The sequence below is a fragment of the Heterodontus francisci genome, chromosome 30 (genome assembly GCF_036365525.1).
Source record: "Heterodontus francisci isolate sHetFra1 chromosome 30, sHetFra1.hap1, whole genome shotgun sequence".
In the NCBI taxonomy this organism is placed as follows: Eukaryota; Metazoa; Chordata; class Chondrichthyes; order Heterodontiformes; family Heterodontidae; genus Heterodontus; species Heterodontus francisci.
The window spans coordinates 58,937,619-58,960,236 of NC_090400.1; the positions used below are offsets into that span (position 1 = coordinate 58,937,619).

At 55.1% G+C, this 22,618-nt stretch overlaps 1 protein-coding gene across 3 annotated transcripts in view; it reads left to right on the forward strand.

Moving 5' to 3' along the window:
• The window catches only part of LOC137346850 (solute carrier family 13 member 2-like), a 100,856-nt gene that overhangs the window by 59,302 nt on the left and 18,936 nt on the right, over positions 1-22,618 (forward strand). For all 3 annotated transcript variants that reach the window (XM_068010788.1, XM_068010790.1, XM_068010789.1), the window contains 2 exons: positions 3,440-3,626; positions 5,849-5,971. In XM_068010788.1, the coding sequence (XP_067866889.1) occupies positions 3,440-3,626; positions 5,849-5,971 (310 nt within the window). The remainder of the gene's footprint in view (positions 1-3,439; positions 3,627-5,848; positions 5,972-22,618) is intronic.

Genomic DNA, 22,618 nt, shown 5'->3' on the forward strand with positions numbered 1-22,618 from the left:
TGTAGAGGCGGTCGATTCGCGACCCTCCTCCTCCAGACCTCCACGTGAAGGCGCTGGAGTCGGGATGGAGATTCCGCCAAACGTCCACCAAGTTAAGGGAGCTGATCAGTCCCCTCAACTTCTCCACCGACGCTTGGCCGCGCTGGGGACCGGAGCGATCCCCCACCTTGAGGGTGCAATTAAAATCCCCCCCCGAGGATGATGCACTCGCTGCTATCGATGGAGCTCAAGAGAGCGGACACTTCTTCAAAGAAGCGCACTTGCAACGCGCCGGACCTGGGCGCGTACACGTTCACAAAGTGGAGCGGCACGCTACCCAGGCGAACGGCGAGGTGGAGCAAGCGGCCCGGCACTAGCTCCTTGACCCCCAAGATCTCCGTCCGAAAAGTCGGGGTCAACAAGATAGCCACCCCACTAGAAATAGGGGTGAGGTGACTCATGTAGACCCCACCCTGCCACTCCAGGAGCCAGGTGGCTTCATCTCCCGGAACGGTGTGTGCTTCCTGCAGAAAGCTCACCGCGTATCTCCCTTCCCTAAGGACTGAGAGATTGTGAAATCTGCGGTGAGCCCCCCTGCTGCCGTTGATGTTGAGGCTGGCTATGGTTATCTTCATGTCAAAGTTACTTAAAACCCGTCACCAACAGCTCACTGTGAGGAGGGAGTGGAAGTGCACCTGGCCTTCCACTCCCCCAGCAACACATTGAGGAACACATTAAAATGGCGCCTCTCAACCAGTTTCACGCCTGCACGCTTGCCCGCTATCTTAAGGGCGGCACGGACGGACTGGATGATCAGCGCCAGATTCGACCAGCGGTCGAGGGCCAGCTGAACTTTATTGCGGCAGCCCCTGCAAACCGCGAGGAAATCCCGGAGTTCCGCCGTGGGGATGAGAGGAGATTCGGTGGGAGGCACGAGGGACTCCTCCACCTCACTGGCGATGGAATCAAGATCATCCTCCGTGCCCCACACCGAATCCCCATCCTCCTCCGGGCCGTCACCGCCAGCGGCTGACACATCCACCACACAATGTGGGGCAAACGTCCCGGCTGCGCCAGCTGAACCCGCCTCCGTCACGATCCCACCCCCAGGATCGATGGCGGAGGAGTCCTCTCTGGGTTCTACTGTGAAACTGGAGCCTGTAGGCACCAGCGGTTCAGGACCCCCCGCCACCTCCGTCCCCAGGCCGAGTGGTCCAGGGGAGACAGAAGTTCCCGACTCCGGAAATCCAGCCGGAGCAGAGACCGGAGGCGGAGAGAGGAGGCCATCTCCCGCTCCGCCAGCACCCACAGGCCCAGCAGATGGGGCAGCATTCTCGGTTATAACCGGGTCGGGTGTCTCCTGGTTGGTGGTGGACTCCGGCTGGGAGGGCCAACCCTCTGGGGCGTCGCCCTCCCCATCATTTCGGGCACCCGACCCAGTAGCAGTGGCAGAATGGGCGGCGTCCCCAGGCTCCCCCACCACAAGCAGGGCCCCACTTACTCCTTCAGGAGGGGTCTCAAGTACCGGGGCCTTCCCCTCCCCTCCATCCTGAGGAATAGGGTGCTTCTGCCTGGACTTTGTCGCCTTGGTGGTGGCGGTAGGGGAAACCTGGGGACCCGAAACAGGAGACAACTCCCCTCCAACAGATGGGCCCTGCGCCTCAGGGCCCCTCGTTACCTTTGTGGAGGGGTGCCTTCTCCTCTTTTTCCCACCAGGGCGCAGAGGCTCAGAGACCTCCATGTCATCAGAGGCCTCCGCACCCTCCTTCTTTTTGGTCACCCTAGGCCTGAGCCCAGCCCTGGGACAGGTGGATTCCGTGAGAACGGGCTTTGGGCTGAGCTCAGGTCGTTTCAATGTGTCCAGGGGACGCGCCTCCTGATGTTTCTTTTGCCTCCGCGTCTTCCTTCCACTCGGACGGGCACTCCCCTCCCCAGAACCGACTGAGCGGTGTCTATTGGATGTGTGGGGGGAGTGGGAGGAGGTGCTGTGGAACAACTCTGGGCCACCAAGGTGGAGCTGGCGGCTGGGAGGTTGGGGCAGATCTTACGAACATGCCCCACCCCCTTGCAGACGTGGCACCGCGCCCCGTCCGAGGTCCAAAAGACGCGGTCGGCCGTCCCCTGGAACTCCACATTAAATTGGCCTTCCAAATCCTCCTCCCGCGCCAGCTGCATAAATAACTGGCGGCGGAAGGAGTAGACATGTTGGAGGCTGTGTTCCCAAAGACGAAGCCGGACTGGGGTGATCCCTGACCTCACCTCCCCCAGATGGTGTAGGTGGGGGAGGAGGAGCTCACTGGGAATTAAGGGTGGGACGTTTGATAACATTATCCGCTGCGCAGAGGCCCCCGGAGGGTCCACCGGCAGGAAAGTCCACCCCACATTGAGCCCCTTATTCAGGGCCAGGGACACGGCCCGCTCAATCTTCAGAAAAAACACAGACTTCCCATACATCTTTGAGGCCACAACAATGTCCGTGGGGCCGACAACCTCGGCCATTGCCTTCACACAGGCCTCAATGGACATGTTGGGGTGGGGATAGCTCTTCACCCCATGGCTGGATGTTATTAATTTAAAAGGTGACGGGGCCACGTGGGCAGCCACAGAGGCTGCAGCTGCATAGGATGTAGAGGGCCCCGCCACCTGTGATGAAGGGCTTGCCATGGGTCTAAGAGCTAACCCACCCCAAATTGTAGGCTTGAAAATAACTTTATGCACAAAACAAACAAACAACAGGTTAGGGGAGAGGCTGAGGGAATAGAGGAGAGGGAAAGACAGGCTGTAAGTGATGACTTTCTTTCCTTTCTGGAGGTGGTGCACACAGCACAATTAAAACAGTCTCTGCCAGCACACTTGGTCTTCCGGTCTTCTGGTTGGGGGAGGCATCTTCACCTGGGTCAGCTGAAGCTGACTATTTATCCCCTTCTGTATATTAGCCAGGCAGCTTCAGCTGACTCAGGCTGGGCAATTGGGGTGGGGAGGGAGCTTCCCTGCAACTTTAGTGCAACTGCACAGCTCCCTGCAGAATTGTATAGCCCCCACCCCTTGTTCTTCTGGCCTCTTCCACCTCCCACAACAGTCCAAATAAAGTAAGAGTCTGGTGCTCAACACCCACCTCGAAATACAGGCTTAATCCAAAAGTCTTTCCTCCTCTGCAGCAAAAGTTTTTGCAGTGTCCCCTCAGCACTCCTTCTCCAGCAACTGACTGCAGCACTGTCAGCTGCACCTTGTTGAGGCACTCAGTATTCCCAATCATAGAGGAGCCAATCCCAGTGCTGTCCCTGTCCTGGGAGTGTTTGATGGGGACAGTGTAGAGGGAGCTTTACTCTGTATCTAACCCTGTGCTGTACCTGTCCTGGGAGTGTTTGAGATGATCTTTGGCCAGTTCACTGAAAGAACAAGTTAATTGTTAATTGATTTTGCTTCAGAGTTGGTAATGTGATGGTTGTTTCTTTGTAAGGGAATGAACAGCTTCCTACAGCAGAAGACCAGGCCAGAATAGAGGAGCAAGAAAAAATTCGATTACAGCAACATCTGAAGCTATCCAAAGGAATGAGTCTTAGTGTTTGTTATGCAGCAAGTATTGGAGGCACAGCCACTCTCACTGGCACCACTCCAAACCTGATCATGAAGGGACAGTTGGATGAGTGAGTATGTGCATCCATCCCCGGTGTCTTGTTAAGAATAACCGCATTATCCATGCGAATCTCCACCACTTTCATTCTATCAAGCCCCCACTTCACCCTGACCTTACTAAACTCAATCAGCATCCCATCCCCCAATGCATCAGATTCAAAATCCTTGGCCTTCTCTGCAATTTCCTCCCAGGATTTTTCCCTCCCACTTTGACTCTGCCTTGTGTTTGCTCTGCTACCTTGTCTCCTGTCAGTCATTGCTGTTTCGAGACCCTGTTCCAGTTCGATGTTTGAGTTGGTGCCATGCCATGTTGGTTTGGCACAGCTGGTAACACTCACCCCTCTAAATCAGACATTCATAGCTTCATGACCTACTGAAGACTTGAGAACATTCTAGGCTGAAGCAGTATGAGGGGAGTACTACCTACCAGAGGTGCCATCTTCGAGATGAGATGTTTCACTGAGGTTTCGTCTGTTCAGGTAGATTAAGAGGCACTGTTTGAAGAAGAGCAGCTCATTCTCCTGGTCCCCTCGCTAAATGAAACACTGACCTAACTATTGTTCTGTTTCTCAAAGAACAAATTCCAACAAAAAATATGAAAAGACTCCAGGTCTCCTCCTGTCACCCTATCCTACCCTACCCGATCTAGCACAGACTCGAACCACCCACTTAATCTCCTTCCACAGCCCTTGTGCACTCTACCCTATCATAGCTTCTATTCAACCTCAAGAGGAAAAGTCCTGCATCATTTGGGCAGTACAGCGGCGCAGTGGTTAGCACCGCAGCCTCACAGCTCCAGCGACCCGGGTTCAGTTCTGGGTACTGCCTGTGTGGAATTTGCAAGTTCTCCCTGTGACTGCGTGAGTTTTCGCCGGGTGCTCCGGTTTTCTCCCACAGCCAAAGACTTACAGGTTGATAGGTAAATTGGCCATTGTAAATTGCCCCTAGTATAGGCAGGGGAATTGAGGGGATGTGGTAGGAATATGGGATTAATGTCTTCTTCTTCTTTGGCCTCCTTGTCTCGGGTGACAATGGGTAAGCGCCTGGAGGTGGTCAGTGGTTTGTAAAGCAGCGCCTGGAGTGGCTATAAAGGCCAATTCTAGAGTGACAGACTCTTCCACAGGCGCTGCAGATGAAATTGTTTGTCGGGGCTGTTACACAGTTGGCTCTCCCCTTGCGCTTCTGACTTTTTTCCTGCCAACTGCTAAGTCTCTTCGACTCGCCACGCTTTAGCCCCGCCTTTATGGCTGCCCGCCAGCTCTGGCGAACGCTGGCAACTGATTCCCACGATTAGTATAAATGGGTGGTTGATGGTCAGCACAGACTTGGTGGACCAGAGGGCCTGTTTCAGTGCTGTATCTCTAAATAAAATAAATAAACACTCCTTAGAATCATGGAATCATTGAACAATACTGCACAGAAGGAGGCCATTCATCCCTCCATGCCTGTGCTGGCTCTTTGAAAGAATTATCCAACTTAGTTCCAACCACTGCTCTTTCCCCATAGCTTTACTTTCATTACTTTCCCCTTCAACTATTTATCCAATTCCCTTTTGAAAGTTACTATTGAATCTGCTTCCACCACCCTTTCAGGCAGCGCGTTCCAGATCACAACAACTCAGTGTGTAAAAATTTTTCTCCTCATCTTCTCCTCTGGTTCTTTTGCCAATTGTCTTAAATCTGTGTCCCTCTGGTTACCGACCCTCCTCCCAGCAGAAACTGTTCCTTTCTATTGACTCTATCAAAACCTTTTATTTTTATTCATTCTTGGGATGTAGGCGACACTGGCAAGGCCAGCATTTATTGTCCATCCCTAATCTCTACTACAGCCTCTCCAAGGCCTTAAACATCATTCCTAAAGTGCAGTGCCCAGAACCGAACACAATTCTCCAGCTGAGGCCAAACCAGTGTTTTATAAAGTTTTAATATAATTTCCTTGTTTTTGTACTCGATTCCTCTGTTAATAAAGCCCAGGTCGTGGATGATTTTTTTAACAGCCTTTTCAACTTGTCCTGCACCCACCGGTCTCTCTGTTCCTCCACCCCCCCCCTTTAAAATTATATCATTTAGTTTATACGATCTCTCCTCATTCCTCCATCCAAATTTTATCACTTCACAATTCCCTATGAATCAGAAGCTACTTCAGGTTAAGTGGGATCAGTCTAGTTTATTTTTGGTTAGTTAAGTCTACACAGATTAGTAAATATTTTACACTGATGTTTCTTTGCTTTTAGCCTCTTCCCAAAGAATGGAGAGATTATAAATTTTGCGACCTGGTTCGGTTTCTCCTTTCCGTGCATGTTCATCATGTTGACACTGACGTGGATTTGGCTACAGATTGCATTTCTGGGATTTAAGTAAGTGCCATCGCTCTTCTTGGCAAGATGTACTCAATTTCATTTGTATGCCAGAGTTCCAGGGGAGTACTGGGATAAATTGGAGAGGTTGGAACAATTTTTATGGGCTATGTTTAGTGGATTACCAACACTCCAGGAATGAAAGATTAATCTGCTGTGAGCAACACTGGGAAGATAAATCATAAGGAGTATCAAAACAAAATTGTGCACAGTTCTTGTTCATTTTCATCTTCTTAATTAGATGTAAAAACATTGGAGCTTGTGGAAAAAATGGCAGCTTGAGTCAGGAATCTGTCCGATTGGTCAATGAGGATCCTGTTCACTTTTTGATTGATCCGGGGGGGGGGGTGGTGGTGGGTGCGGGACGTCGTGAGGATGGACGTGTTGGGCATCCAATAGCAGGAAAGTGTGCAGGCGCGAGAACACCACTCGGGAAATGCCCAACCAGAGTTGGTAAGCCTCACATGTTTGAGAAGGAAGATGCCCATTCCCGGACAGTAATTCCCTCAGAGAACGTTAATATCCAGGACGGAACGTCTGGGCGAACGCATCAATCCCAGTTCCCCAGCAGTACGCAAGGATCAAAGCTGAGAGCAGGAGATGTTGGATACAGGGAAGAAATGTCATTCCAATTCTGCTCTCCATTCATACCTGATTGCCCTCCATTGATTGGTTAATTTACCCAACATAGGACGTCATACAACTACTAGGTGTTTGATGGGGACAGTGTAGAGGGAGCTTTACTCTGTATCTAACCCCGTACTGTACCTGTCCTGGGAGTGTTTGATGGGGGACAGTGTGGAGGGAGCTTTACTCTGTATCTAACCCCATACTGTACCTGTCCTGGGAGTGTTTGATGGGGGACAGTGTAGAGGGAGCTTTACTCTGTATCTAACCCCATACTGTACCTGTCCTGGGAGTGTTTGATGGGGGACAGTGTGGAGGGAGCTTTACTCTGTATCTAACCCCGTACTGTACCTGTCCTGGGAGTGTTTGATGGGGGACAGTGTAGAGGGAGCATTACTCTGTATCTAACCCCCGTACTGTACCTGTCCTGGGAGTGTTTGATGGGGACAGTGTGGAGGGAGCTTTACTCTGTATCTAACCCCATACTGTACCTGTCCTGGGAGTGTTTGATGGGGGACAGTGTAGAGGGAGCATTACTCTGTATCTAACCCCCGTACTGTACCTGTCCTGGGAGTGTTTGATGGGGACAGTGTGGAGGGAGCTTTACTCTGTATCTAACCCCATACTGTACCTGTCCTGGGGAGTGTTTGATGGGGACAGTGTAGAGGGAGCTTTACTCTGTATCTAACCCCATACTGTACCTGTCCTGGGGAGTGTTTGATGGGGACAGTGTAGAGGGAGCTTTACTCTGTATCTAACCCCATACTGTACCTGTCCTGGGAGTGTTTGATGGGGACAGTGTAGAGGGAGCTTTACTCTGTATCTAACCCCATACTGTACCTGTCCTGGGGAGTGTTTGATGGGGACAGTGTAGAGGGAGCTTTACTCTGTATCTAACCCCATACTGTACCTGTCCTGGGGAGTGTTTGATGGGGACAGTGTAGAGGGAGCTTTACTCTGTATCTAACCCCATACTGTACCTGTCCTGGGAGTGTTTGATGGGGACAGTGTAGAGGGAGCTTTACTCTGTATCTAACCCCATACTGTACCTGTCCTGGGGAGTGTTTGATGGGGACAGTGTAGAGGGAGCTTTACTCTGTATCTAACCCCATACTGTACCTGTCCTGGGAGTGTTTGATGGGGACAGTGTGGAGGGAGCTTTACTCTGTATCTAACCCCCGTACTGTACCTGTCCTGGGAGTGTTTGATGGGGACAGTGTGGAGGGAGCTTTACTCTGTATCTAACCCCATACTGTACCTGTCCTGGGGAGTGTTTGATGGGGACAGTGTAGAGGGAGCTTTACTCTGTATCTAACCCCATACTGTACCTGTCCTGGGAGTGTTTGATGGGGACAGTGTGGAGGGAGCTTTACTCTGTATCTAACCCCATACTGTACCTGTCCTGGGAGTGTTTGATGGGGACAGTGTGGAGGGAGCTTTACTCTGTATCTAACCCCATACTGTACCTGTCCTGGGGAGTGTTTGATGGGGACAGTGTAGAGGGAGCTTTACTCTGTATCTAACCCCATACTGTACCTGTCCTGGGAGTGTTTGATGGGGACAGTGTGGAGGGAGCTTTACTCTGTATCTAACCCCATACTGTACCTGTCCTGGGGAGTGTTTGATGGGGACAGTGTAGAGGGAGCTTTACTCTGTATCTAACCCCGTACTGTACCTGTCCTGGGAGTGTTTGATGGGGGACAGTGTAGAGGGAGCTTTACTCTGTATCTAACCCCGTACTGTACCTGTCCTGGGAGTGTTTGATGGGGGACAGTGTAGAGGGAGCTTTACTCTGTATCTAACCCCGTTTTTTTTTTTTTTTTTTTTTTTTTCCTGTCCTGGGAGTGTTTGATGGGGACAGTGTAGAGGGAGCTTTACTCTGTATCTAACCCCCATTTTTTTCCCACAAGGTGACCTTTATACCCCAGGCCCCTTTTATATTTTTCACATCGAGGGGGCCTTTATTCCTCAGGCCCCCTTTATGTACATATTTACAGTTTTAAAATAACTTTATTAAAACAGATAAATAAACAAAAAACTCAAATTAAAATGCCATTCTCGGCGTCGACGATGCACTCCAGTCCCTGCGGTGCCCACCGGTCGCGGAAGGCCTCAAGCGTACCGGCTGACACCGCATGCTCCTTTTCCAGGGACACCCGGGCGCGAACGTAACCGCGGAAGAGGGGCAGGCAATCGGGGAGGACGGAACCCCCGACGGCCCGCAACCTGGACCTGTGAATTGCCACCTTGGCCAGGCCCAGGAGCAGACCGACGAGGAGATCCTCCTCCCGGCCCAAGCCCCTCCGCACCGGGTGCCCAAAGATCAGGAGCGTGGGACTGAAGTGCAGCCAGAATTTGAGGAGCAGCCCCTTCAGATACTCAAATAGAGGCTGCAACCTCGCACACTCCGTATAAATGTGGAACACGGACTCGTCCAGGCCGCAGAAAGTACAGCTGGCCTGGGAGTCCGTGAACCTACTTAAAAGCCTATTGCACGGGACTGCTCTGTGCAGCACCCTCCACCCCAGGTCCCCGATGTAAAGGGGGAAGACTCCCGCGTAGAGAGACCTCCATCGGGGTTTCCCCTCGCCGCCAGTTGGCAACGCGGACCGCCAGGGCGTGTCCGGCCGGCTGACGAGGGCGAGGAAGTGGAAAGTGTGCAGGAGCAGCCCGTACAGGAAACCCCTCCGCGCCGATTGGAATGGCACGGAGGGCATTCCCGAGAGGCGGCTCGGGTTGTGCGGGACCGGCTCCCGAGGAGGGTTTCGGGGCCTGGGTCCGATGAGCAGTTCCGGCCCAGCGGGGGTCAGCTCGGCCGGGATCGCTCCGCACTCCCGAGCCCCCTCGCCACCCGCAGTGAGGGGCGTCCCGGGGGTTTCGGCTACTCCTCCGCCCGCCGGACCGTCCCCGGAGTCGGCCGCCCGGACAGCCGAGGCGCTCTCCTCCGCCGGCGGGGGAGCGCCCTGACTGGAGGCGACCATGTTCCAGACTCGGAAAAGATCCCGGTAAAAGACAGGCAACTCCCTCAGAGAGGCGCGGCTAACGGACTCCACCGGGAGCTGCGTGTCGTCTTGAAGGCAGTGACACTGGCGGAAAAAATACGTCGCCAGCGCACACCATCTGGGAGGACGCTCGACGTACAGGTATCTCAGCAGGGTCCGAAGGCGGAGAGTCGCAGCCTGGGTGCGGACGCACACCAGCGACTGACCGCCCTCCTCAATCGGGAGACTCAGGACCGCGGCAGAGACCCAGTGTTTCCTCTTGCCCCAGAAGAAATCGACGAGTTTCTTCTGGATCTTGGTGGCAAATACAGGGGGCGGGGCCAAAGTGACCAACCGGTACCACAGCATGGAGGCCACCAGTTGGTTTATGACCAACGCTCGGCCCCTGTAGGAAAGCACTCGGAGCAGTCCTGTCCAGCGCCCCAGCCGAGCGGTGACTTTCGCCTCCAACTCCTGCCAGTTTGCCGGCCAGGCTTCCTCAGCGGGGCTAAGGTGGACTCCCAGATAGAGGAGGTGCGTGGTGCTCCACGCAAAAGGTGTCATCTCCTCCGGCAGGGAGTCCACCCGCCACTGACCAACCAGGAGTCCGGAACATTTCTCCCAATTGATCCTCGCGGAGGACGCGGCAGAAAAGGTCTGCTGGCAGTCGCGCATCCTCCGCAAGTCAACGGGATCTGTGATTGCGAGGAGCACGTCGTCGGCGTAAGCCGAGAGGACGACCCGCATGGCCGGCTCGCGCAGAGCCAATCCCGTCAACCTCCTGCGAAGCAGGCACAGGAAGGGCTCCACGCAGATGGTATACAATTGGCCGGACATGGGGCACCCCTGACGCACTCCTCTCCCAAATCGAAGGGGCGCCGTCAAGGACCCGTTAACTTTGACTAGACACTCTGCGGCGGCGTATAAAAGTCGGACCCGGGCCACGAAATGCGGCCCGAGTCCGAAAGCGCGCAGAGTCCCGAAAAGGTAATCGTGATCCACCCTGTCGAACGCCTTCTCCTGATCAAGGGAGAGAAAGGCGACCGACTGACCAGTCCTCTGGGAAAGATGGATCAGGTCCCGGACCAGGTGGATGTTGTCCTGGATGGACCGGCCCGGGACCGTGTAGGACTGGTCGGGGTGGATCATGTGGGCCAGCACGGAGCCCAGGCGGGTAGACATAGCCCGGGCAAAGATCTTATAATCCGTGCTGAGGAGGGAGACCGGACGCCAGTTTTTAAGCAGGCGGAGATCGCCCCTCTTCGGCAGCAGGACGATGACCGCCCTGCGCCACGAGAGGGGCATCTCCCCGGTCGCCAGGCTTTCCCCCAGGACCCGCGCGTAATCGTCCCCCAGGACGTCCCAGAACGCCCTGAGGAACTCCACGGTCAACCCATCCAGCCCTGGGGATTTGCCCCTCGAGAGCTGGTGGAGGGCGCCAGTCAGCTCCGCCAACGTGAGCGGAGCCTCCAATCCTTCGGCGCCCTCCGGGCTGACCTGCGGCAGGTCCTCCCACAAAACTCTGCGCGCGTCCTCGCTGGACGGATCCGGAGAGAACAACGCACTGTAATACGTCCGGACCAGGAGGCCCATTCCCTCCGGATCCGTGATGGAGGATCCGTCGTCGGCCAGCAGCTCGACGAGCTGCTTACGGACCCCCCGCCATTTTTCCAGCGAGTAGAAGAAGGGTGAGGCGCGGTCCAAATCTTCCAGGATCTGGATCCGCGACCTCACGTACGCGCCACGGGACCCTATGAGCTGCAGGTTCCTCAGCGCGCCCTTCTTCTCTTTGTACGCCTGCCACAGGGCCGGGTCCGCGACGGCATGACCGAGGCGGGATTCCAAGTTGAGCACCTCCCTCTCAAGGCGCCCGATCTCGGCTTCCCGCCTCTTGGTCGACCCCTTCGCGTACTCCTGACAGAAGACGCGGATGTGAGTCTTGCCCACATCCCACCATAGCCTCAAGGAGGGGAAGCCCCCCTGCTTCCTTCTCCAGTCGGCCCAGAATCGACAGAACGAGTCCCGAAATCGCACGTCCTCCAGCAGCCGGTTGTTAAAGTGCCAGTACGCGGACCCCGCCCGCGTGCGGAGCGGAGTGAACTCCGCCCACACCAGGCGGTGGTCCGAGCACGGCACCAGCCGCATGGAGGCCGCCGAAACGCGGGAGACGTACGCCTGCGAAATGTAGAGGCGGTCGATTCGCGACCCCCCTCCTCCAGACCTCCACGTGAAGGCGCTGGAGTCGGGATGGAGATTCCGCCAGACGTCCACCAAGTTAAGGGAGCTGATCAGTCCCCTCAACTTCTCCACCGACGCTTGGCCGCGCTGGGGACCGGAGCGATCCCCCACCTCGAGGGTGCAGTTAAAATCCCCCCCGAGGATGATGCACTCGCCGCTATCGATGGAGCTCAAGAGAGCGGACACTTCTTCAAAGAAGCGCGCTTGCAAAGCGCCGGGCCTGGGCGCGTACACGTTCACAAAGTGGAGCGGCACGCTACCCAGGCGAACGGCGAGGTGGAGCAAGCGGCCCGGCACTAGCTCCTTGACCCCCAAGATCTCCGGCTGAAAAGTCGGGGCCAACAAGATAGCCACCCCACTAGAAATAGGGGTGAGGTGACTCATGTAGACCCCACCCTGCCACTCCAGGAGCCAGGTGGCTTCGTCTCCCGGAACGGTGTGGGTTTCCTGCAGAAAGCTCACCGCGTATCTCCCTTCCCTAAGGACTGAGAGATTGTGAAATCTGCGGTGAGCCCCTCTGCTGCCGTTGATGTTGAGGCTGGCTATGGTTATCTTCATGTCAAAGGTACTTAAAACCCGTCACCAACAGCTCACTGTGAGGAGGGAGTGGAAGTGCACCTGGCCCTCCACTCCCCCAGCAACCCATTGAGGAACACATTAAAACGGCGCCTCTCAACCAGTTTCACGTCCGCGCGCTTGCCCGCTATCTTAAGGGCGGCACGGACGGACTGGATGATCAGCGCCAGATTCGACCAACGGTCGAGGGCCAGCTGAACTTTATTGCGGCAACCCCTGCAAGCCGCGAGGAAATCCCGGAGTTCCGCCGTGGGGATGAGAGGAGATTCGGTGGGAGGCACGAGGGACTCCACCACCTCACTGGCGATGGAATCAAGATCATCCTCCGTGCCCCGCACCGAATCCCCATCCTCCTCCGGGTCGTCACCGCCAGCGGCCGACACATCCACCACACACTGTGGGGCGGACGTCCCGGCCGCGCCAGCTGGTCCCGCCTCCGTCACGATCCCACCCCCAGGATCGATGGCGGAGGAGTCCTCTCTGGGTTCTATTGTGAAACTGGAGCCTGTAGGCACCAGCGGTTCAGGACCCCCCTCCACCTCCGTCCCCAGGGCAATGAGTGGTCCAGGGGAGACAGAAGTTCCGGACTCCGGGAAACCAGCCGGAGCCGAGACTGGAGGCGGCGAGAGGAGGCCATCTCCCGCTCCGCCAGCACCCACAGGCCCAGCAGATGGGGCAGCATTCTCAGTTATAACTGGGTCGGGTGTCTCCTGGTTGGTGGTGGACTCCGGCTGGGAGGCCCGACCCTCTGGGGCCTCGCCCTCCCCTTCATTCAGGACACCCGACCCAGTCGCAGTGGCGGAATGGGCGGTTTCCCCAGGCTCCCCCACCACAAGCAGGGCCCCACTTACTCCTTCAGGAGGGGCCTCACGTACCGGGGCCATCCCCTCCCCTCCATCCTGAGGAATAGGGAGCACCTGCCCGGACTTTGCAGCCTTGGTGGTGGCGGTAGGGGGCACCTGAGGACCAGAAACAGGAGGCAGCTCCCCTCCAACAGATGGGCCCTGCACCTCAGGGCCCTGTGTTATTTCTGTGGAGGGGTGCCTTCTCCTCTTTTTCGCACTTGGGCGCGGAGACTCAGAGACCTCCATGTCATCAGAGGCCTCCGCCTCCGCACCCTTTTTTCCTTTTTTAGTCACCCTGGGCCTGAGCCCAGCCCTGGGACAGGTGGATTCCATGGGAATGGGCTTTGGGCTGAGCTCAGGCTCGGGTTGAGTCAAAGTGTCCAGGGGACGCGCCTCACGATGTTTCTTTTTTCCCCGCGTCTTCCTTCCGCTCGGACGGACGCTCCCCTCCCCGCCAGAGGCTGTGAAAACCACAGCCTCCGGAACCGACTGAGCGGTGTCTGTTGGATGTGCGGGGGGAGTGGGAGGAGGTGCTGTGGAACCACTCTGGGCCGCCGAGGTGGAGCTGGCGGCCGGGAGGTTGGGGCAGTTCTTCCGAACATGCCCCACCCCCTTGCAGACGTGGCACCGCGCCCCGTCCGAGGTCCAAAAGACGCGGTAGGCCGTCCCCTGGAACTCCACATTAAATTGGCCCTCCGTGTCCTCCTCCCGCGCCAGCTGCATAAATAACTGGCGGCGGAAGGAGTAGACATGTTGGAGGCTGTGCTCCCGAAGACCAAGCCGGACTGGGGTGATCCCTGACCTCACCTCCCCCAGATGGTGCAGGTGGGGGAGGAGGAGCTCACTGGGAATGAAGGGTGGGACGTTGGACAACATTATCCGATGCGCAGTGGCCCCCAGAGGGTCCACTGGCAGGAAGGTCCCCCCCACAGTGAGCCCTTTACTCAGGGCCAGGGACACCGCCCGCTCGGTCTTCAAAAAGAACACAGCCTTCCCATACATCTTTGAGGCCGCAACAATGGCCGAGGGGCCGACAACCACGGCCATTGCCTTAACGCAGGCCTCAATAGACATGTTGGGGTGGGGATAGCTCTTCACCCCATGGCTGCATGTCAATAATTTAAAGGGTGACGGGGCCACGTGGGCAGCCACAGAAGCTGCAGCTGCGTAAGTAGTAGAGGGCCCCGCCACCGGTGATGAAGGGCTTGCCATGGGTCCAAGAGCTAAACCCACCCCAAATTGTGGACTTGCACACTAAATAACAGATTCACAGAAAAATTTGAAAAGACAAACAAACAAACAACAGGTTAGTGGAGAGGCTGAGGTAAGAGAGGAGAGGTAAAGACAGGCTGGAAGGGATGACTTGCTTTCTGGAGGTGGTGCTCACAGTACACTTAAAACAAACAGTCTTTGAAGTTGGTCTTCCGGTCTTCTGGTTGGGGGAGTCGTCTTCACCTGGGTCAGCTGAAGCTGCCCAGGCACTATCTATCCCCTTCCGTCTGTTTAGCTGGGCAGCTTCAGCTGACCCAGGCTTGGCAATTGGGGTGGGGAGGGAGCTTCCCTGTGTGCTTTTGCAGCAGCACAGATTCCTGTTGAATTGGCAGCCCCACCCCTTGTTGTTCCGGCCACTTGTTCCTCCCCCAACAGTCCAAAGTAAATTACTGGTGTTCAGCACCCACCTCCAGACAAAGCCTTGTTTCCACAAAATGTCCCTTTCTTCTCTTTAATGGAGACTGTTGTTGGAGTTTTCCACTGCTTGTTGGTAGCTGCTCTCCCTTGCTCAGTGCAGCTCCTCTCTCCACCTCTGCAACCTCCAACTGCCACCAGCACTCTCAGCTGCACCTCGTTGAGGCTCTCAACACTCAGGCTCCCAAATCAGAGAGCAGCCAATCCCCATACTGTACCTGTCCTGGGAGTGTTTGATGGGGACAGTGTGGAGGGAGCTTTACTCTGTATCTAACCCCATACTGTACCTGTCCTGGGGAGTGTTTGATGGGGACAGTGTAGAGGGAGCTTTACTCTGTATCTAACCCCGTACTGTACCTGTCCTGGGAGTGTTTGATGGGGGACAGTGTAGAGGGAGCTTTACTCTGTATCTAACCCCGTACTGTACCTGTCCTGGGAGTGTTTGATGGGGGACAGTGTAGAGGGAGCTTTACTCTGTATCTAACCCCGTGCTGTTCCTGTCCTGGGAGTGTTTGATGGGGACAGTGTAGAGGGAGCATTACTCTGTATCTAACCCCGTACTGTACCTGTCCTGGGAGTGTTTGATGGGGGACAGTGTAGAGGGAGCTTTACTCTGTATCTAACCCCGTGCTGTACCTGTCCTGGGAGTGTTTGATGGGGACAGTGTAGAGGGAGCTTTACTCTGTATCTAACCCCGTACTGTACCTGTCCTGGGAGTGTTTGATGGGGACAGTGTAGAGGGAGCTTTACTCTGTATCTAACCCTGTTTTTTATTTATTTATTTTAATAAGGTGGCCTTTATATCCCAGGCCCCTTTTATATATTTTATGTCGAGGAGGCCTTTATTCCTCAGGCCCCCTTTATATACATATTTTTAAAATAACTTTATTAAAACAGATAAATAAACCAACAACTCAAATTAAAATGCCATTCTCGGTGTCAATGATGCACTCCATTCCCTGTGGTGCCCACCGGTCGTGGAAGGCCTCAAGCGTACCGGCGGACACCGCATACTCCTCCAGGGACACCCGGGCGCAAATGTAACCGTGGAAGAGGGGCAGCCAATCAGGAAGGACAGACCCCCCCGATGGCCCGCAGCCTGGACCTGTGAATTGCCACCTTGTCCAGGGCCAGGAGCAGACCAACGAGGAGATCCTCCTCCCGGCCCAAGCCCCTCCGCGCCGGGTGCCCAAAGATCAGGAGCGTGGGACTGAAGTGCAGCCAAAACTTGAGGAGCAGCCCCTTCAAATACTCAAACAGGGCTGCAACCTCGCACACTCCATATATACATGGAACACGGACTTGTCCAGGCCGCAGAAAGTACAGGCGGCCTGGGAGTCCGTGAACCTGCTTAAAAGTCTATTGCATGGGACTGCCCTGTGCAACACCCTCCACCCCAGGTCCCCGATGTAAAGGGGGAAGACTCCTGCGTATAGAGACCTCCATCAGGGTTTCCCCTTGCCGCCAGAAGGCAACACGGCGTGTCCGGCCGGCTGACGAGGGCGAGAAAGTGGAGAGTGTGCAGGCACAGCCCATACAGGAAACCCCTCCGCGCTGATTGGAATGGCACGGAGGGCATTTCCAAGAGGCGGCTTGGGTTGTGCGGGACCGGCTCCCGAGGAGGGTTTCGCGGCCAGGGTCCGCTGAGCAGTTCCGGCCGAGAGGCTATCAGCTCGGCCGGAAGCGCTCCGCTCTGCCGAGCCCTCTCACCACCCGCAGACGGGGCGTCCCGGGAGACGGCTGCCCGGACAGCCGAGGTGCTCTCCTCCGCTGGCGGGGAGCGCCCTGACTGGAGGCGACCATGTTCCAGACTTGGAATAGATCTCGGTAAAAGACAGGCAACTCCCTCAGAGAGGCGCGGCTAACGGTCTCCGCCGGGAGCTGCGTGTCGTCTTGAAGGCAGTGACACTGGCAGAAAAAATACGTCGCCAGCGCACACCGTCTGGGAGGACGCTCGACGTACAGGTATCTCTGCAGGGTCCGAAGGCGGAGAGTTGCAGCCTGGGTGCGGACGCACACCAGCGACTGGCCGCCCTCCTCGATCGGGAGACTCAGGACCGCGGCAGAGACCCAGTGTTTCCTCTTGCCCCTGAAGAAATTGATGTGTTTCTTCTGGATTTTGGTGCAGAGAGCGGGGCCAAAGTGACCACAGCATCGAGGCCACCAGTTGGTTTATGACCAGTGCTCAGCCCCTGTAAGAAAGCACTCGGAGCAGTCCTGTCCAGCGCCCCAGCCGAGTGGTAACTTTCGTCTCCAACTCCTGCCAGTTTGCCGGCCAGGCTTCCTCAGCGGGGCTAAGGTGAACTCTTAGATAGAGGAGGTGCGTGGTGCTCCACGCAAAAGGTGTCAACTCCTCCGGCAGGGAGTCCACCCACCACTGACCCACCAGGAGTCCGGAACATTTCTCCCAATTGATCCTCACGGAGGACGCGGCAGAAAAGGTCTGCTGGCAGTCGCGCATCCTCCGCAAGTCAACGGGATCTGTGATTGCGAGGAGCACGTCATCGGCGTAAGCCGAGAGGATGACCCGCATGGCCGGCTTGCGCAGAGCCAATCCCGTCAACCTCCGGCGAAGCAGGCACAGGAAGGGCTCCACGCAGATGGTATACAATTGGCCGGACATGGGGCATCCCTGACGCACTCCTCTCCCAAATCGAAGGGGCGCCGTCAAGGACCCGTTAACTTTGACTAGACACTCTGCGGCGGCGTATAAAAGTCGGACCCGGGCCACAAAATACGGCACGAGTCTGAAAGCGCGCAGAGTCCCGAAAAGGTAATCGTGATCCACCCTGTCGAACGCCTTCTCCTGATCGAGGGAGAGAAAGGCGACCGACTGACCAGTCCTCTGGGAAAGATGGATCAGGTCCTGGACCAGGTGGATGTTGTCCTGGATGGACCGGCCCGGGACCGTGTAGGACTGGTCAGGGTGGATCATGTGGGCCAGCACGGAGCCCAGGCGGGTAGACATAGCCCGGGCAAAGATCTTATAATCCGTGCTGAGGAGGGAGACCGGACGCCAGTTTTTAAGGAGACGGAGATCGCCCCTCTTCGGCAGCAGGACGATGACTGCCCTGCGCCACGAGAGGGGCATCTCCTCGGTCGCCAGGCTATCCCCCAGGACCTGCGCGTAATCATCCCCCAGAACATCCCAGAACGCCCTGAGGAACTCCACGGTCAGCCCGTCCAGCCCTGGGGATTTGCCCCTTGAGAGCTGGTGGAGGGCGCCAGTCAGCTCCGCCAACGTGAGCGGAGCCTCCAATCCTTCGGCGCCCTCCGGGCTGACCTGCTGCAGGTCCTCCCACAAAACTCTGCGCGCATCCTCGCTGGACGGATCCGGAGAGAACAACGCACTGTAATACGTACGGACCAGGAGGCCCATTCCCTCCGGAACCGTGATGGAGGATCCGTCGTCGGCAAGCAGCTCAACGAGCTGCTTACGGACCCCCCGCCATTTTTCCAGCGGGTAGAAGAAGGGTGAGGCGCGGTCCAAATCTTCCAGGATCTGGATCCGCGACCTCACGTACGCGCCTCGGGACCCTATGAGCTGCAGGTCCCTCAGCACGCCCTTCTTCTCTTTGTACGCCTGCCACAGGGCCGGGTCCACGACAGCATGACCGGAACGGGACTCCAAGTCGAGCACCTCCCTCTCTAGGCGCCCGATCTTGGCTTCCCGCCTCTTGGTCGACCCCTTCGCATACTCCTGACAGAAGACGCGGATGTGAGTCTTGCCCACATCCCACCATAGCCTCAAGGAGGCGAAGCCCCCCTGCTTCCTTCTCCAGTCGGCCCAGAATCGACAGAACGAGTCCTGGAATCGCTCGTTCTCCAGCAGCCGGTTGTTAAAGTGCCAGTACGCGGACCCCGCCCGCGTGCGGAGCGGAATGAACTCCGCCCACACCAGCTGGTGGTCCGAGCGTGGCACCAGCCGCATGGAGGCCGCCGAGACGCGGGCGACATACGCCTGTGAAAAGTCGAGGCGGTCGATTCGGGACCCTCCTCCTCCAGACCTCCACGTGAAGGCGCTGGAGTCGGGATGGAGATTCCGCCAGACGTCCACCAAGTTAAGGGAGCTGATCAGTCCTCTCAACTTCTCCACCGACGCTTGGCCGTGCTGGGGACCGGAGCGATCCCCCACCTCGAGGGTGCAGTTAAAATCCCCCCCGAGGATGATGCACTCGCCGCTATCGATGGAGCTCAAGAGAGCGGACACTTCTTCAAAGAAGCGCGCTTGCAACGTGCCGGACCTTGGCGCCTACACGTTTACAAGGTGGAGTGGCACGCTACCCAGACGAACGGCGAGGTGGAGCAAGCGGCCCAGCACTAGCTCCTCGACCCCCAAGATCTCTGGCTGAAAAGTCGGGGCCATCAAGATAGCCACCCTACTAGAAATAGGGGTGAGGTGACTCATGTAGACCCCACCCTGCCACTCCAGGGGCCAGGTGGCTTCGTCTCCCGGAACGGTGTGGGTTTCCTGCAGAAAGCTCACCGTGTATCTCCCTTCCCTGAGGACTGAGAGATTGTGAAATCTGCGGTGAGACCCCCTGCTGCCGTTGATGTTGAGGCTGGCTATGGTTATAGCTGAGTGGCTTGCTAGGCCATTTCAGAGGGCAGTTAAGAGTCAATCACATTGCTCTGGGTCTGGAATCACATGTCGGCCAGACCAGGTAAGGACGGCAGATTTCCTTCCCTAAAGGGCATTAGTAAACCAAATGGATTTTTACAACAATGGAGAAAGGTTTCATGGTTACCATTAGACTAGCTTTTAATTCCAGATTTATTAATTGAACTTAAATTTCACCATCTGCCATGGTGGAATTTAAACCCATGTCCCCAGAGCATTAGCCTGGGCTCTGGGTTACCAGGATTACGAGTCCAGTGACATTGCACTACGGCATCGCCTCCCCAGTTATGAGTGTAATTTATCCAAGTTTGCTGACAATACAAAGCTAGCTGGGACAGTAAGCTCTGAGGAGGATACAAAGAGGCTGCAAAGGGATATAAACCGATTAAGTGAGTGGGAAAGAAGGCGACAGGTGGAGTATAATGAGAGGAAATGGTGTCCTTGTACACAAATCACAGAAAGTTAACCAGCAGGTGCAACAAGCAATTAGGAAAGCAAACAGTGTATTATTGCACAGGGCGTTGGTGAGACCACACCTGGAATACCGTGTCCAGTGTTGGTCTCCTTATCTAATGAAGGGGTGGACTGGGTAGCTTAGATGGCTAGTATGTGGTTTAGAACATCATTACCAGCATGGGTTCAATTCCTGTTCTGTCCTGAGGAAGAGAATGGGAAACGACCTCATCTACCCTCTTGCTGAGTCATCCTCATCTCTCCAGAGTGGAGGGGTAAACAGAGCATAGGATCAACACTCAGTCAGACCACAACCCTTCTTCTTCTTCTTTGGCCTCCTTATCTCGAGAGACAATGGATAAGCGCCTGGTGGTCGTCAGTGGTTTGTGAAGCAGCGCCTGGAGTGGCTATAAAGGCCAATTCTAGAGTGACAGGCTCTTCCACAGGCGCTGCAGAGAAATCTGTTTGTCGGGGCTGTTACACAGTTGGCTCTCCCCTTGCTCCTCTGTCTCTTTTCCTGCCAACTACTAAGTCTCTTCAACTCGCCACACTTTAGCCCTGCCTTTATGGCTGCCCGCCAGCTCTGGCGAATGCTGGCAACTGACTCCCACGACTTGTGATCAATGTCACAGGATTTCATGTCGCATTTGCAGACGTCTTTAATGCAGAGACATGGACGGCCGGTGGGTCTGATACCAGTGGCGAGCTCGCTGTACACTGTGTCTTTAGGGATCCTGCCATCTTTCATGCGGCTCACATGGCCAAGCCATCTCAAGCGCCGCTGACTCAGTAGGGTGTATAAGCTGGGGATGTTGGCCGCCTCGAGGACTTCTGTGTTGGAGATACGGTCCTGCCACCTGATGCCAAGTATTCTCCGGAGGCAGTGAAGATGGAATGAATTGAGACGTCGCTCTTGGCTGACATACGTTGTCCAGGCCTTGCTGCCGTAGAGCAAGGTACTGAGGACACAGGCTTGATACACTCGGACTTTTGTGTTCCGTGTCAGTGCGCCATTTTCAACCACAGCACCTAAAACAGGAGGTGGGGGTGCAACAAATGATCACTGGACTGATTCCTGAAGTGAAGAAATTATCCTATGAGGAGAGATTGAGTAGACTGTGCCTATATTCTCTAGAGTTGAGAAGTGATCTAATTGAAACATAGAACATTTTGCAGGGGATTGACAAGGTGGATGCTTGGAGGCTGTTTTCTCCTGGCTGGAGAGTCTAGAACACAGGGTCACAGTCCCAGGATAAAGGGTCGGCCATTTAGGACTGAGATGAGAAATTTCTTCACGCAGTGGGTTATGAATCTTTGGAATTCTCTCCCCTAGAGGGTTGTGGATGCTCCATCATTGAGCATGGTACCAGAGAATTGGAGATCTGCGAACATTGTACCATTGTTTGAAAGGGTGTGAGGGATAGGCCAAATAATTATAGGCCGGTCAGTCTGACCTTGGTGGTGGGCAAATAATTAGAATCAATTCTGAGAGACAGGATAAACTGCCACTTAGTAAGGCATGGATTAATCAGGGATAGTCAGCATGGATTTATGTGCTAAGGGAAGGTCATGTCTTACAAACTTGATTGAGTTTTTTGAGGAAGTAACAAGGAGGATTGATGAGGGTAGTGCCGTGGATGTTGTCTACATGGATTTCAGTAAGGCATTTGAGAAGGTCCCACATGGCAGATTGGTCAGTAAAATGAAAACCCATGGGATAAGGGGAATGTGGCTGGTTAGATCCAGAATTGGCTCAGGGCCAGGAAACAAAGGGTAGTAGTGGACAGATGTTTTTGTGAATGGAAAGCGGTTTCCAGTGGTGTTCCACAGGGCTCAGTGTTGGATCCTTTGCTGTTTGTGGTATATATTAATGATTTGGACTTAAATGTGGGAGGCATGATTGGGAAATTTGCAGATGACACAAAAATTGGCCGTGTAGTTGATAGTGAAGAGGATAGCTGTAGACTCCAGAATGATATCAATGGATTGGTTGAGTGGGCGGAAAAGTGGCAAATGGAATTCAATCCGGAGAAGTGGGAGGTGATGCGTTTTGGGAGGGTAAATAAAGCGAGGGAATACACAATAAACGGGAGGATATTGAAAGGGGTAGAAGAAGTGAGAGATCTTGGACTGCATGTCCACAGGTCCCTGACGGTGGCAGGACAGGTAGATAAAATGAAGGCATATGGAATGCTATCCTTTATTGGCCGAGGTATAGAATACAAAAGCAGGAATGTAATGCTGGAACTGTATAAAATGCTGGCTAGGCCACAGCTGGAGTATTGCGTACAGTTTTGGTTACCATATTACAGAAAGGATATAATTGCTCTGGAGAGAGATTTACAAGAATGTTGCCAGGGCTCGAAAGTTGCAGCAATGAGGATAGATTGGATAGGCTAGGGTTATTTTCCTTAGAACAGAGGAGGCTGAGGGGTGACTTAATTGAGATGTACAAAATTATGAGGGGCCTAGATGGAGTAGACAGGAAGGACCTGTTTCCCCTCGGAGAGGTCAATTACCAGGGGGCAAAGATTTAAGATGATTGATAGAACGATTAGAGGGGACATGAGGAGAAACATTTTCACCCAGAGGGTGGTGGGTGTCTGGAATTCACTGCCAG